This window comes from Mustelus asterias, chromosome 21, assembly GCF_964213995.1.
Source record: "Mustelus asterias chromosome 21, sMusAst1.hap1.1, whole genome shotgun sequence".
In the NCBI taxonomy this organism is placed as follows: Eukaryota; Metazoa; Chordata; class Chondrichthyes; order Carcharhiniformes; family Triakidae; genus Mustelus; species Mustelus asterias.
The window spans coordinates 19,071,713-19,089,343 of NC_135821.1; the positions used below are offsets into that span (position 1 = coordinate 19,071,713).

Here is a 17,631-nt window from a genome sequence, read left to right on the forward strand (position 1 = left end):
ACACGGAGGCTTCACACGTGGCACTGGGTAAGGACACGGAGGCTTCACACGTGGCACTGGGTAAGGACACGGAGGCTTCACACGTGGCACTGGGTAAGGACACGGAGGCTTCACACGTGGCACTGGGTAAGGACACGGAGGCTTCACACATGGCACTGGGTAAGGACATGGAGACCTCACCGCGTGGCACTGGGTAAGGACACGGAGGCTTCACACGTGGCACTGGGTAAGGACACGGAGGCTTCACACGTGGCACTGGGTAAGGACACGGAGGCTTCACACGTGGCACTGGGTAAGGACACGGAGGCTTCACACGTGGCACTGGGTAAGGACACGGAGGCTTCACACGTGGCACTGGGTAAGGACACGGAGGCTAAGAGGGGATCTTATTGAAACATATAAGATGATTAGAGGTTTAGATAGGGTGGATAGTGATAGCCTTTTTCCTCTGATGGAGAAATCCAGCACGAGGGGGCATGGCTTTAAATTGAGGGGGGGTAGTTATAGAACCGATGTCAGGGGTAGGTTCTTTACCCAGAGGGTGGTGAGGGATTGGAATGCCCTGCCAGCATCAGTAGTAAATGCGCCTAGTTTGGGGGCGTTTAAGAGATCCGTAGATAGGTTCATGGACGAAAAGAAATTGGTTTAGGTTGGAGGGTCACAGTTTTTTTTTTTAACTGGTCGGTGCAACATCGTGGGCCGAAGGGCCTGTTCTGCGCTGTAATGTTCTATGTTCACACGTGGCACTGGGTAAGGACACGGAGGCTTCACACGTGGCACTGGGTAAGGACACGGAGGCTTCACACGTGGCACTGGGTAAGGACACGGAGGCTTCACACGTGGCACTGGGTAAGGACACGGAGGCTTCACACGTGGCACTGGGTAAGGACACGGAGGCTTCACACGTGGCACTGGGTAAGGACACGGAGGCTTCACACGTGGCACTGGGTAAGGACACGGAGGCTTCACACGTGGCACTGGGTAAGGACACGGAGGCTTCACACGTGGCACTGGGTAAGGACACGGAGGCTTCACACGTGGCACTGGGTAAGGACACGGAGGCTTCACACGTGGCACTGGGTAAGGACACGGAGACCTCACCGCGTGGCACTGGGTAAGGACACGGAGGCTTCACACGTGGCACTGGGTAAGGACACGGAGGCTTCACACGTGGCACTGGGTAAGGACACGGAGGCTTCACACGTGGCACTGGGTAAGGACATGGAGACCTCACCACATGGCACTGGGTAAGGACACGGAGGCTTCACCGTGTGGCACTGGGTAAGGACACGGAGGCTTCACCGTGTGGCACTGGGTAAGGACACGGAGACCTCGCCACATGGCACTGGGTAAGGACACGGAGACCTCACACGTGGCACTGGGTAAGGACACGGAGACCTCACCACGTGGCACTGGGTAAGGACATGGAGACCTCACCACATGGCACTGGGTAAGGACACGGAGACCTCACACGTGGCACTGGGTAAGGACACGGAGACCTCACACGTGGCACTGGGTAAGGACACGGAGACCTCATACGTGGCACTGGGTAAGGACACGGAGACCTCACACGTGGCACTGGGTAAGGACACGGAGACCTCACCACATGGCACTGGGTAAGGACACGGAGACCTCACACGTGGCACTGGGTAAGGACACGGAGACCTCACACGTGGCACTGGGTAAGGACACGGAGAGCTCACCACATGGCACTGGGTAAGGACACGGAGACCTCACACGTGGCACTGGGTAAGGACACGGAGACCTCACCACATGGCACTGGGTAAGGACACGGAGACCTCACGCGTGGCACTGGGTAAGGACACGGAGACCTCACCGCGTGGCACTGGGTAAGGACACGGAGACCTCACCGCGTGGCACTGGGTAAGGACACGGAGACCTCACCGCATGGCACTGGGTAAGGACACGGAGACCTCACCGCGTGGCACTGGGTAAGGACACGGAGACCTCACCGCGTGGCACTGGGTAAGGACATGGAGACCTCACCGTGTGGCACTGGGTAAGGACACGGAGACCTCACCGTGTGGCACTGGGTAAGGACACGGAGACCTCACCGTGTGGCACTGGGTAAGGACACGGAGACCTCACCGTGTGGCACTGGGTAAGGACACGGAGACCTCACCGTGTGGCACTGGGTAAGGACACGGAGACCTCACCGTGTGGCACTGGGTAAGGACACGGAGACCTCACCGTGTGGCACTGGGTAAGGACACGGAGACCTCACCGTGTGGCACTGGGTAAGGACACGGAGACCTCACCGCGTGGCACTGGGTAAGGACACGGAGACCTCACCGCGTGGCACTGGGTAAGGACACGGAGACCTCACCGTGTGGCACTGGGTAAGGACACGGAGACCTCACCGCGTGGCACTGGGTAAGGACACGGAGGCTTCACACATGGCACTGGGTAAGGACACGGAGGCTTCACCACATGGCACTGGGTAAGGACACGGAGGCTTCACACGTGGCACTGGGTAAGGACACGGAGGCTTCACACGTGGCACTGGGTAAGGACACGGAGGCTTCACACGTGGCACTGGGTAAGGACACGGAGGCTTCACACGTGGCACTGGGTAAGGACACGGAGGCTTCACACGTGGCACTGGGTAAGGACACGGAGGCTTCACACGTGGCACTGGGTAAGGACACGGAGGCTTCACACGTGGCACTGGGTAAGGACACGGAGACCTCACACATGGCACTGGGTAAGGACATGGAGACCTCACCGCGTGGCACTGGGTAAGGACACGGAGGCTTCACCGTGTGGCACTGGGTAAGGACACGGAGACCTCACCACGTGGCACTGGGTAAGGACACGGAGGCTTCACACGTGGCACTGGGTAAGGACACGGAGACCTCACCACATGGCACTGGGTAAGGACACGGAGACCTCACACGTGGCACTGGGTAAGGACACGGAGACCTCACACGTGGCACTGGGTAAGGACACGGAGACCTCACACGTGGCACTGGGTAAGGACACGGAGACCTCACCACATGGCACTGGGTAAGGACACGGAGACCTCACACGTGGCACTGGGTAAGGACACGGAGACCTCACCACGTGGCACTGGGTAAGGACACGGAGACCTCACACGTGGCACTGGGTAAGGACACGGAGACCTCACCACATGGCACTGGGTAAGGACACGGAGACCTCATACGTGGCACTGGGTAAGGACACGGAGACCTCACCACATGGCACTGGGTAAGGACACGGAGACCTCACCGCGTGGCACTGGGTAAGGACACGGAGACCTCACCACGTGGCACTGGGTAAGGACACGGAGACCTAACCGCGTGGCACTGGGTAAGGACACGGAGACCTCACCACGTGGCACTGGGTAAGGACACGGAGACCTCACCACATGGCACTGGGTAAGGACACGGAGACCTCATACGTGGCACTGGGTAAGGACACGGAGACCTCACCACATGGCACTGGGTAAGGACACGGAGACCTCACACGTGGCACTGGGTAAGGACACGGAGACCTCACACGTGGCACTGGGTAAGGACACGGAGACCTCACCACATGGCACTGGGTAAGGACACGGAGACCTCACACGTGGCACTGGGTAAGGACACGGAGACCTCATACGTGGCACTGGGTAAGGACACAGAGGCTTCACGCGTGGCACTGGGTAAGGACACGGAGACCTCACACGTGGCACTGGGTAAGGACACGGAGACCTCATACGTGGCACTGGGTAAGGACACAGAGGCTTCACACGTGGCACTGGGTAAGGACACGGAGGCTTCACACGTGGCACTGGGTAAGGACACGGAGGCTTCACACATGGCACTGGGTAAGGACACGGAGGCTTCACACGTGGCACTGGGTAAGGACACGGAGACCTCACACGTGGCACTGGGTAAGGACACGGAGACCTCACCACATGGCACTGGGTAAGGACACGGAGACCTCACACGTGGCACTGGGTAAGGACACGGAGACCTCACCACATGGCACTGGGTAAGGACACGGAGACCTCACACGTGGCACTGGGTAAGGACACGGAGACCTCACCACATGGCACTGGGTAAGGACATGGAGACCTCACCACGTGGCACTGGGTAAGGACACGGAGACCTCACCACATGGCACTGGGTAAGGACACGGAGACCTCACACGTGGCACTGGGTAAGGACACGGAGACCTCACACGTGGCACTGGGTAAGGACACGGAGACCTCACACGTGGCACTGGGTAAGGACACGGAGACCTCACCACATGGCACTGGGTAAGGACACGGAGACCTCACACGTGGCACTGGGTAAGGACACGGAGACCTCACCACGTGGCACTGGGTAAGGACACGGAGACCTCACACGTGGCACTGGGTAAGGACACGGAGACCTCACCACGTGGCACTGGGTAAGGACACGGAGACCTCACCACATGGCACTGGGTAAGGACACGGAGACCTCACACGTGGCACTGGGTAAGGACATGGAGACCTCACCGCGTGGCACTGGGTAAGGACACGGAGACCTCATACGTGGCACTGGGTAAGGACACGGAGACCTCATACGTGGCACTGGGTAAGGACACGGAGACCTCATACGTGGCACTGGGTAAGGACACGGAGACCTCACCACATGGCACTGGGTAAGGACACGGAGACCTCACACGTGGCACTGGGTAAGGACACAGAGGCTTCACGCGTGGCACTGGGTAAGGACACGGAGACCTCACACGTGGCACTGGGTAAGGACACGGAGACCTCATACGTGGCACTGGGTAAGGACACAGAGGCTTCACGCGTGGCACTGGGTAAGGACACGGAGACCTCACACGTGGCACTGGGCAAGGACACGGAGACCTCATACGTGGCACTGGGTAAGGACACAGAGGCTTCACACGTGGCACTGGGTAAGGACACGGAGGCTTCACACGTGGCACTGGGTAAGGACACAGAGGCTTCACACGTGGCACTGGGTAAGGACACAGAGGCTTCACACGTGGCACTGGGTAAGGACACGGAGACCTCACACGTGGCACTGGGTAAGGACACGGAGACCTCACCACATGGCACTGGGTAAGGACACGGAGACCTCACACGTGGCACTGGGTAAGGACATGGAGACCTCACCGCGTGGCACTGGGTAAGGACACGGAGACCTCACCGCGTGGCACTGGGTAAGGACACGGAGACCTCACACGTGGCACTGGGTAAGGACACAGAGGCTTCACGCGTGGCACTGGGTAAGGACACGGAGGCCTCACCGTGTGGCACTGGGTAAGGACACGGAGACCTCACCACATGGCACTGGGTAAGGACACGGAGACCTCACACGTGGCACTGGGTAAGGACATGGAGACCTCACCGCGTGGCACTGGGTAAGGACACGGAGACCTCACCACATGGCACTGGGTAAGGACATGGAGACCTCACCGCGTGGCACTGGGTAAGGACATGGAGACCTCACCGCGTGGCACTGGGTAAGGACACGGAGACCTCACCGCGTGGCACTGGGTAAGGACACGGAGACCTCACACGTGGCACTGGGTAAGGACACGGAGACCTCACACGTGGCACTGGGTAAGGACACGGAGACCTCACCACATGGCACTGGGTAAGGACACGGAGACCTCACACGTGGCACTGGGTAAGGACACAGAGGCTTCACGCGTGGCACTGGGTAAGGACACGGAGACCTCACACGTGGCACTGGGTAAGGACACGGAGACCTCATACGTGGCACTGGGTAAGGACACAGAGGCTTCACGCGTGGCACTGGGTAAGGACACGGAGACCTCACACGTGGCACTGGGCAAGGACACGGAGACCTCATACGTGGCACTGGGTAAGGACACAGAGGCTTCACACGTGGCACTGGGTAAGGACACGGAGGCTTCACACGTGGCACTGGGTAAGGACACAGAGGCTTCACACGTGGCACTGGGTAAGGACACAGAGGCTTCACACGTGGCACTGGGTAAGGACACGGAGACCTCACACGTGGCACTGGGTAAGGACACGGAGACCTCACCACATGGCACTGGGTAAGGACACGGAGACCTCACACGTGGCACTGGGTAAGGACATGGAGACCTCACCGCGTGGCACTGGGTAAGGACACGGAGACCTCACCGCGTGGCACTGGGTAAGGACACGGAGACCTCACACGTGGCACTGGGTAAGGACACAGAGGCTTCACGCGTGGCACTGGGTAAGGACACGGAGGCCTCACCGTGTGGCACTGGGTAAGGACACGGAGACCTCACCACATGGCACTGGGTAAGGACACGGAGACCTCACACGTGGCACTGGGTAAGGACATGGAGACCTCACCGCGTGGCACTGGGTAAGGACACGGAGACCTCACCACATGGCACTGGGTAAGGACATGGAGACCTCACCGCGTGGCACTGGGTAAGGACATGGAGACCTCACCGCGTGGCACTGGGTAAGGACACGGAGACCTCACCGCGTGGCACTGGGTAAGGACACGGAGACCTCACACGTGGCACTGGGTAAGGACACAGAGGCTTCACGCGTGGCACTGGGTAAGGACACGGAGACCTCACCGTGTGGCACTGGGTAAGGACACGGAGACCTCACCACATGGCACTGGGTAAGGACACGGAGACCTCACACGTGGCACTGGGTAAGGACACGGAGACCTCACCACATGGCACTGGGTAAGGACACGGAGACCTCACACGTGGCACTGGGTAAGGACACGGAGACCTCATACGTGGCACTGGGTAAGGACACGGAGACCTCACACATGGCACTGGGTAAGGACACAGAGGCTTCACGCGTGGCACTGGGTAAGGACACGGAGACCTCACCGCGTGGCACTGGGTAAGGACACGGAGACCTCACACGTGGCACTGGGTAAGGACACGGAGACCTCACACGTGGCACTGGGTAAGGACACGGAGACCTCATACGTGGCACTGGGTAAGGACACGGAGACCTCACACATGGCACTGGGTAAGGACACAGAGGCTTCACGCGTGGCACTGGGTAAGGACACGGAGACCTCACCGCGTGGCACTGGGTAAGGACACGGAGACCTCACCGCGTGGCACTGGGTAAGGACACGGAGACCTCACCGCGTGGCACTGGGTAAGGACACAGAGGCTTCACGCGTGGCACTGGGTAAGGACACGGAGACCTCACGCATGGCACTGGGTAAGGACACGGAGACCTCACACATGGCACTGGGTCAGGACACGGAGACCTCACACATGGCACTGGGTAAGGACATGGAGACCTCACACATGGCACTGGGTAAGGACACGGAGACCTCACACATGGCACTGGGTAAGGACACGGAGACCTCACACATGGCACTGGGTAAGGACACGGAGACCTCACCGCGTGGCACTGGGTAAGGACACGGAGACCTCACCGCGTGGCACTGGGTAAGGACAGGGAGACCTCACCACATGGCACTAGGTAAGGACACGGAGACCTCACACATGGCACTGGGTAAGGACACGGAGACCTCACACGTGGCACTGGGTAAGGACACGGAGACCTCACCGCGTGGCACTGGGTAAGGACAGGGAGACCTCACCACATGGCACTGGGTAAGGACACGGAGACCTCACACATGGCACTGGGTAAGGACACGGAGACCTCACCACATGGCACTAGGTAAGGACGCGGAGATGTGCCGCTGCTGCCCTGTCACTGGCTAACCCCAGTGCTCCTGCTTTCGGAAGCCAGGCAGAGTTTGGGCAAATTCAAGGCAACATGTTTCCTGTGTGCTGCTGGGCATCCCCTGGTGGCCAGTTCAACAACAGCACTTTGCATTCAGAGATTCATTTTAATAACATTTCAATGCAAAGTTTAAAGTTTATTTATCAGTGTCACAAGTAGACTTACATTAACACTGCAATGGAGTTACTGTGAAAATCCCCTAGTCGCCACACTCCGGCGCCTGTTCGGGTAACACTGAGGGAGAATTTAGCACGGCCAATGCACCCTAACCAGCACGTCTTTCGGGACTGTGGGAGGAAACCGGAGCACCCGGAGGAAACCCACGCAGACACGGGGAGAATGTGCAGACTCCACACAGACAGTGACCCAAGCCGGGAATCGAACCCGGGTCCCTGGCGCTGTGCGGCAGCAGTGCTGACCACTGATTGGAACTGACAGAGGAGGCAGTATGGTTTGTAATTGTCACAAAGTTTAAAGTCACCATTTCCATTGAGGGGCTTCTCTGATTAACCGTTCCCAAGGTTCCCACTTGGCCTACCACAGAAAGTTCAATCTCAGCCTGTGAATTGACTTCCTCTATCTGCCCACTGACGTTAGTCTGTGCTTAAAGCAACAACGATCAACAATGGGCGGCACGGTAGCACAGTGGTTAGCGCTGCTGCCTCACAGCGCCAGGGACCCGGGTTCGATTCCCGGCTTGGGTCACTGTCTGTGTGGAGTCTACACGTTCTCCCCGTGTCTGCGTGGGTTTCCTCCGGGTGCTCCGGTTTCCTCCCACGGTCCGAAAGACGTGCTGGTTAGGTAGATTGGCCATGATAAATTGCCCCTTAGTGTCAGGGGGACTAACAGCGTAAATACATGGGGTTACGGGGACAGGACCTGGGTCAGATGTTGGTGCAGGCTCGATGGGCCGAATGGCCTCCTTCCGCACTGTAGGGATTCTATGACATCCTCTATTAATATAGAAAGCACTTGTTAACATAATGAGACAGCACTGTGCATCAGAAACATGGCGAGACACCAAGACACACAGAGATAGTAGACCAGATACCCAAAAGATTGGCTCAGAAAGATAGGTTGCTGGAAGGAAAGTGAGGCGGAGAGGTTTAGGGTGGGAATTCCAGAGTTTGGGATCCAGGCAGCTGAAGGCACGTCCCCCCCAATGGTGGAGCGTTTAGAATCGGAAATGCTCAGGAGGCCTAAATCAGAGGAGTGCGGATATCGGAAGGTTGTGGGGCTGGAGGAGGTTACAGAGACAGGGAGTGGGGGGGCATGAAAACAAGGATGAGAATTTTGAAATCAAGACTGGGGGCAAAGTCAGCGATTGTGGGGGGTGGGGGGATGGGACTTGCTGCTAATGGATGACCTCCAGGTTTACAGGGGTCCCAGCCAGGAGCGAGCTTGAATAGCCAAATCTAGAGGTAACGGAGGCATGGGAATCTATCTACAAAATCGATACAGCGCAGAAGGAGGCCATTCAGCCCACTCTGTCTGTACCGGCTGTCCAAGCAAGCATTCTGACTTGGTGCTTCCAGCGCACTCCCAGGCGGCGCATTCCAGACCCCAACCACTTGCTGCGTGAAGAAGTTTCTCCTCACGTCACATTTGCTTCATAGAATCCCTGGAGTGCAGAAGGAGGCCACTAGGCCCTTCGAGTCTGCACCGACTTTTAGCCAGTCTCACCCCGTAACCCCATGTATTTACCACGCAAACTCCACACAGACGGTGACCTGACCGACGCTGGAATTGAACCCGGGTCCCTGGCGCTGTGAGGCAGCAGCGCTAACCTCTTGCTTCTTTCTTTATTTCTTTTGCAAATCACTTTAAATCTGTGCCCCTCTCGTTCTCGATCCTTTTACGAGCGGGAACAGTTTCTCCCGATCTACTCTGTCCAGGCCCCTCAGGATTTTGAACATCTCTATCAAATCTCCTCTTAGCCTTCTCCTCTCTGAGGAGAACAGTCCCAACCTCTCCAATCTATCCTCATCACTGAAGTTTCTCATCCCTGGAACCATTCTTGTAAACCTCTTCTGCCCTCTCTCTCCAATGTGTTCACATCCTTCCTATAGTGTGACGCCCAGAACTGTACCCAATATTCCAGCTGAGGTCTAACTATTGTCTTGCATAAGTTCAGCATAGCCTCCTTGCTCTTGTACTCTGTGCCCCTATTAATGAAGCCCAGGATACTGTACACTTTACTGACTGCTCTCTCCACCTGTCCTGCCACCTTCAATGATCTCTGCACAGATACACACAGCTCCCTCTGCTCCTGCCCCCTTTAAGAATTTCACCTCATATTTTACATTGTCTCCGTACCCTCTTCCTATCAAAGTGCCTCACCTCACACTTCTCCGCACTGAACTTCATCTGCCACCTATCCGCCCACTCCACCAACATGTCCATGTCCTACTACCTCCATCGTAAAAAACATTCAGTGACCCCGCTTCCACCTCCCTCTGAGGCAGAGAGTTCCAAAGTTGCCCAACCCTCAGCAAAAAAATTTCTCCTCATCTCTGTCCTAAAAGGGTGACCCCTAATTTTATGTATTTACTCTGCAAATCCCCCTGACACTAAGGGGCAATTTAGCATGGCCAATCCACTTAACCCGCACATCTTTGGAGTGTGGGAGGAAACCAGAGCATCCAGAGGAAGTTTAAAGTTTTAAAGTTTATTTATTAGTCACAAGTAGGCAAACTGCAATGAAGTTACAGTGAAAATCCCCGAGTCGCCACACTCCGGCGCCTGTTCGGGTAACACCGAGGGAGAATTTAGCACGGCCAATACACCCTAACCAGCACGTCTTTCGGACTGTGGGAAGAAACCGGAGCACCCGGAGGAAATCCACACAGGAACAGGGAGAACATGTAGACTCCACGCAGACACGGGGAGAACGTGCAGACTCCGCACAGACAGTGACCCAAGCTGGGAATTGAACCCGGGTCCCTGGCGCTGTGAGGCAGCAGCGCTAACCACTGTGCCACCCCTAATGGCCAATGAATCTAACCAGCACGTGCAGACTCTGCACAGACAGTGACCCAAGGCCAGAATTGTACCCCCACTGTGCCTTCGTGCCACCTGTGCAGCCTCACAACTGATCATTAACACATGTTTTTGCATGCTTCCTAACTCAGACCACAATCAGTAAGGATAGGCAACAACACCTCCTCCACGATCATCCTCAACACCGGTGCCCCACAAGGCTGTGCTCTCAGCCCCCTACTATACTCCTTGTACACCTATGACTGTGTGGCCAAATTCCTCTCCAACTCGATTTCCAAGTTTGCTGATGACACCATCGTAGTGGGACAGATCTCAAACAATGACGAGACAGAGTACAGGAATGAGATAGAGAATCTGGTGAACTGGTGCGGCAACAATAATCTCTCCCTCAATGTCAACAAAACGAAGGAGATTGTCATCGACTTCAGGAAGCGTAGTGGAGAACATGCCCCTGTCTACATCAACGAGAACAAAGTAGAAATGATCGAGAGCTTCAAGTTTTTAGGTGTCCAGATCACCAACAACCGATCCTGGTCCCCCCAAGCCGACACTATAGTTAAGAAAACCCATCAACGTCTCCACTTTCTCAGAAGACTAAGGAAATTTGGCATGTCCGCTACGACTCTCACCAACTTTTACAGATGCACCATAGAAAGCATTCTTTCTGGTTGTATCACAGCTTGGTATGGCTCCTGCTCTGCCCAAGACCGCAAGGAACTACAAAAGGTCGTGAATGTAGCCCAATCCATCACGCAAACCAGCCTCCCATCCATTGACTCTGTCTACACTTCCCGCTGCCTCGGCAAAGCAGCAGCATAATTAAGGACCCCACGCACCCCGGACATTCTCTTTTCCACCTTCTTCCGTCGGGAAAAAGATACAAAAGTCTGAGGTCACGTACCGACCGACTCAAGAACAGCTTCTTCCGTGCTGCTGTCAGACTTTTGAATGGACTTACCTTGCATTAAGTTGATCTTTCTCTACACTCTAGCTATGATTGTAACACTGCATTCTGCACTCTCTTGTTTCCTTCTCTATGAATGGTATGTTTTGTCTGTATAGTGCGCAAGAAACAATACTTTTCAGTGCACTAATACAGGTGACAATAATAAATCAAATCAAATCAGTTAAGTGAGGGCTACACCCAATCAGAATGAGAGAGAGAGAACAATTTGTTAAAAGTTTAGATATATTACAGGATATAAATCTTACCAGAATTACTATTCTGATTTCCATTCTTTATCTTCCCATTGGACTGATGCTGGAGAAATGCGCCCAGTTTCGATACCCACGAGGCTTTGTTTAACACCTTGGCTTTCTTTGTGGGTGGTTTGCCCTGTGACAAAACAAACAGAATTTAACCTCGACATGAAGCGGCAGCTTCCAATCAGAAACGCTTCCTCAGCGGGATCAAGAGGAGGCGGTGGCGTACTGGTAATGTCAATAGATGAATAATCCAGAAGCCCAGGCTGATGTTCCGGGGACACGGGTTCAAATCCTACCAGCAGCTGGTGGAATTAGAATTCAATAAATAAATCTGGAATTGAAATCTAGTCTCAGTAATGGTGACCATGAAGCTATCATCGATTGTTGGAAAAACCCACCTGGGTCACTCATGTCCTTTAGGGACGGAAATCTGCTGTCCTTACCCGGTCTGGCCTACATGAATGTGGTTGACTCTTAAATGCCCGCAGGGATGGGCAGCAAGTGTCGGCCCAGCCAGCGATGCCCACGTCCCATGAAGGAAAGAAAATGGAGAAAGGGGTGAGGTTTACAGATGACTGCTTTAGAAATCTGGAGTAAGGGCACGCACACGCACGCACACACACGCACACACACATGGGCGCGCGCGCGCACACACGGGCGCGCGCGCGCACACACGGGCGCGCGCGCGCACACACGGGCGCGCGCACGGGCACGGGCGCGCGCACGCACGGGCACGCACGCACACACACACAGACGGGCACGCAGGCACACACACACAGACGGGCACGCAGGCACACACACACAGACGGGCACGCAGGCACACACACACAGACGGGCACGCAGGCACACACACACAGACGGGCACGCAGGCACACACACACAGACGGGCACGCAGGCACACACACACAGACGGGCACGCAGGCACACACACACAGACGGGCACGCAGGCACACACACACAGACGGGCACGCAGGCACACACACACAGACGGGCACGCAGGCACACACACACAGACGGGCACGCAGGCACACACACACAGACGGGCACGCAGGCACACACACACAGACGGGCACGCAGGCACACACACACAGACGGGCACGCAGGCACACACACACAGACGGGCACGCAGGCACACACACACAGACGGGCACGCAGGCACACACACACAGACGGGCACGCAGGCACACACACACAGACGGGCACGCAGGCACACACACACAGACGGGCAGGCAGGCACACACACACAGACGGGCAGGCAGGCACACACACACAGACGGGCAGGCAGGCACACACACACAGACGGGCAGGCAGGCACACACACACAGACGGGCACGCAGGCACACACACACAGACGGGCACGCAGGCACACACACACAGACGGGCACGCAGGCACACACACACAGACGGGCACGCAGGCACACACACACAGACGGGCACGCAGGCACACACACACAGACGGGCACGCAGGCACACACACACAGACGGGCACGCAGGCACACACACACAGACGGGCACGCAGGCACACACACACAGACGGGCACGCAGGCACACACACACAGACGGGCACGCAGGCACACACACACAGACGGGCACGCAGGCACACACACACAGACGGGCACGCAGGCACACACACACAGACGGGCACGCAGGCACACACACACAGACGGGCACGCAGGCACACACACACAGACGGGCACGCAGGCACACACACACAGACGGGCACGCAGGCACACACACACAGACGGGCACGCAGGCACACACACAGACGGGCACGCAGGCACACACACACAGACGGGCACGCAGGCACACACACACAGACGGGCAGGCAGGCACACACACACACAGACGGGCACGCAGGCACACACACACAGACGGGCACGCAGGCACACACACACAGACGGGCACGCAGGCACACACACAGACGGGCACGCAGGCACACACAGTCGGGCACGCAGGCACACACACAGACGGGCACGCAGGCACACACACACAGACGGGCACGCACGCACACACACACAGACGGGCAGGCACGCACACACACACAGACGGGCAGGCACGCACACACAAACAGACGGGCAGGCACGCACACACAAACAGACGGGCAGGCACGCACACACACACAGACGGGCAGGCAGGCACACACACACAGACGGGCACGCAGGCACACACACACAGACGGGCAGGCACGCACACACACACAGACGGGCAGGCACGCACACACACACAGACGGGCAGGCACACACACACACACAGACGGGCAGGCACACACACACACACAGACGGGCAGGCACACACACACACACACACACAGACGGGCAGGCACACACACACAGACGGGCAGGCACACACACACAGACGGGCAGGCACACACACGGGCAGGCACACACACACACACGGGCACGCACACACACACAGACGGGCAGGCAGGCACACACACACAGACAGGCACGCAGGCACACACACACAGACGGGCAGGCACGCACACACACACAGACGGGCAGGCACGCACACACACACAGACGGGCAGGCACACACACACACACAGACGGGCAGGCACACACACACACACACACAGACGGGCAGGCACACACACACAGACGGGCAGGCACACACACGGGCAGGCACACACACACACACGGGCACGCACACACACACACACACGGGCACGCAGGCACACACACACAGACGGGCACGCAGGCACACACACACAGACGGGCAGGCACGCACACACACACAGACGGGCAGGCACACACACACACACACACAGACGGGCAGGCACACACACACACACACACAGACGGGCAGGCACACACACACACACGGGCAGGCACACACACACACACGGGCACGCAGGCACACACACACAGACGGGCACGCAGGCACACACACACAGACGGGCACGCAGGCACACACACACAGACGGGCACGCAGGCACACACACACACACAGACGGGCAGGCACACACACACACACGGGCAGGCACACACACACACACGGGCAGGCACACACACACACACGGGCAGGCACACACACACACACGGGCAGGCACACACACACACACGGGCAGGCACACACACACACACGGGCAGGCACACACACACACACGGGCAGGCACACACACACACACGGGCAGGCACACACACACACACGGGCAGGCACACACACACACACGGGCAGGCACACACACACACACGGGCAGGCACACACACACACACGGGCAGGCACACACACACACACGGGCAGGCACACACACACACACGGGCAGGCACACACACACACACGGGCAGGCACACACACACACGGGCAGGCACACACACACACACGGGCAGGCACACACACACACACGGGCAGGCACACACACACACACGGGCAGGCACACACACACACACGGGCAGGCACACACACACACACGGGCAGGCACACACACACACACGGGCAGGCACACACACACACACGGGCAGGCACACACACACACACGGGCAGGCACACACACACACACGGGCAGGCACACACACACACACGGGCACGCACACACACACACACGGGCACGCACACACACACACACGGGCACGCACACACACACACACGGGCACGCACACACACACACACGGGCACGCACACACACACACACGGGCACGCACACACACACACACGGGCACGCACACACACACACACGGGCACGCACACACACACACACGGGCACGCACACACACACACACGGGCACGCACACACACACACACGGGCACGCACACACACACACACGGGCACGCACACACACGCACACACACACACACACGGGCACGCACACACACACACACGGGCACGCACACACACACACACGGGCACGCACACACACACACACGGGCACGCACGCACACACACACGGGCACGCACGCACACACACACACACACGGGCAGGCACACACACACACACGGGCAGGCACACACACACACACGGGCAGGCACACACACACACGGGCAGGCACACACCACACGGGCAGGCACACACACACACGGGCAGGCACACACACACACGGGCAGGCACACACACACACGGGCAGGCACACACACACACGGGCAGGCACACACACACACGGGCAGGCACACACACACACGGGCAGGCACACACACACACACAGACGGGCAGGCACACACACACACACACACAGACGGGCAGGCACACACACACACACGGGCAGGCACACACACACACACGGGCACGCAGGCACACACACACGGGCACGCAGGCACACACACACGGGCACGCAGGCACACACACACAGACGGGCACGCAGGCACACACACACAGACGGGCACGCAGGCACACACACACACAGACGGGCAGGCACACACACACACACACACAGACGGGCAGGCACACACACACACACACACAGACGGGCAGGCACACACACACACACAGACGGGCAGGCACACACACACACACACACACAGACGGGCAGGCACGCACACACAGACGGGCAGGCACGCACACACACACGGGCAGGCACGCACACACACACGGGCACGCACGCACACACACACAGACGGGCACGCAGGCACACACACACAGACGGGCACGCAGGCACACACACACACACAGACGGGCACGCACACACACACACACAGACGGGCAGGCACGCACACACACACAGACGGGCAGGCACGCACACACACACGGGCAGGCACACACACACACACGGGCAGGCACACACACACACACGGGCAGGCACACACACACACGGGCAGGCACACACACACACGGGCAGGCACACACACACACGGGCAGGCACACACACACACGGGCAGGCACACACACACACGGGCAGGCACACACACACACGGGCAGGCACACACACACACGGGCAGGCACACACACACACGGGCAGGCACACACACACACACGGGCAGGCACACACACACACACGGGCAGGCACACACACACACACGGGCAGGCACACACACACACACACGGGCAGGCACACACACACACACGGGCAGGCGCACACACACACACACGGGCAGGCGCACACACACACACACGGGCAGGCGCACACACACACACACGGGCAGGCGCACACACACGGGCAGGCGCACACACACGGGCAGGCGCACACACACACACACGGGCAGGCGCACACACACGGGCAGGCGCACACACACGGGCAGGCGCACACACACACACACGGGCAGGCGCACACACACACACGGGCAGGCGCACACACACACACACGGGCAGGCGCACACACACACACACGGGCAGGCGCACACACACACACACGGGCAGGCGCACACACACACACACGGGCAGGCGCACACACACACACACGGGCAGGCGCACACACACACACACGGGCAGGCGCACACACACACACACGGGCAGGCGCACACACACACACACGGGCAGGCGCACACACACACACACACGGGCAGGCGCACACACACACACACGGGCAGGCGCACACACACACACACGGGCAGGCGCACACACACACACACGGGCAGGCGCACACACACACACACGGGCAGGCGCACACACACACACACGGGCAGGCGCACACACACACACACGGGCAGGCGCACACACACACACACACACGGGCAGGCGCACACACACACACACACGGGCAGGCGCACACACACACACACACACACGGGCAGGCGCACACACACACACACACACACGGGCAGGCGCACACACACACACACACACACGGGCAGG

General features: G+C 58.5%; 1 protein-coding gene across 3 annotated transcripts in view; it reads right to left on the reverse strand.

The window, feature by feature from the left end:
• Positions 1 to 17,631, reverse strand: part of l3mbtl2 (L3MBTL histone methyl-lysine binding protein 2) — a 176,289-nt gene that overhangs the window by 132,161 nt on the left and 26,497 nt on the right. For all 3 annotated transcript variants that reach the window (XM_078237601.1, XM_078237603.1, XM_078237602.1), the window contains exon 4: positions 11,915 to 12,038. In XM_078237601.1, coding sequence (XP_078093727.1) covers positions 11,915 to 12,038 — 124 coding nt within the window. The remainder of the gene's footprint in view (positions 1 to 11,914; positions 12,039 to 17,631) is intronic.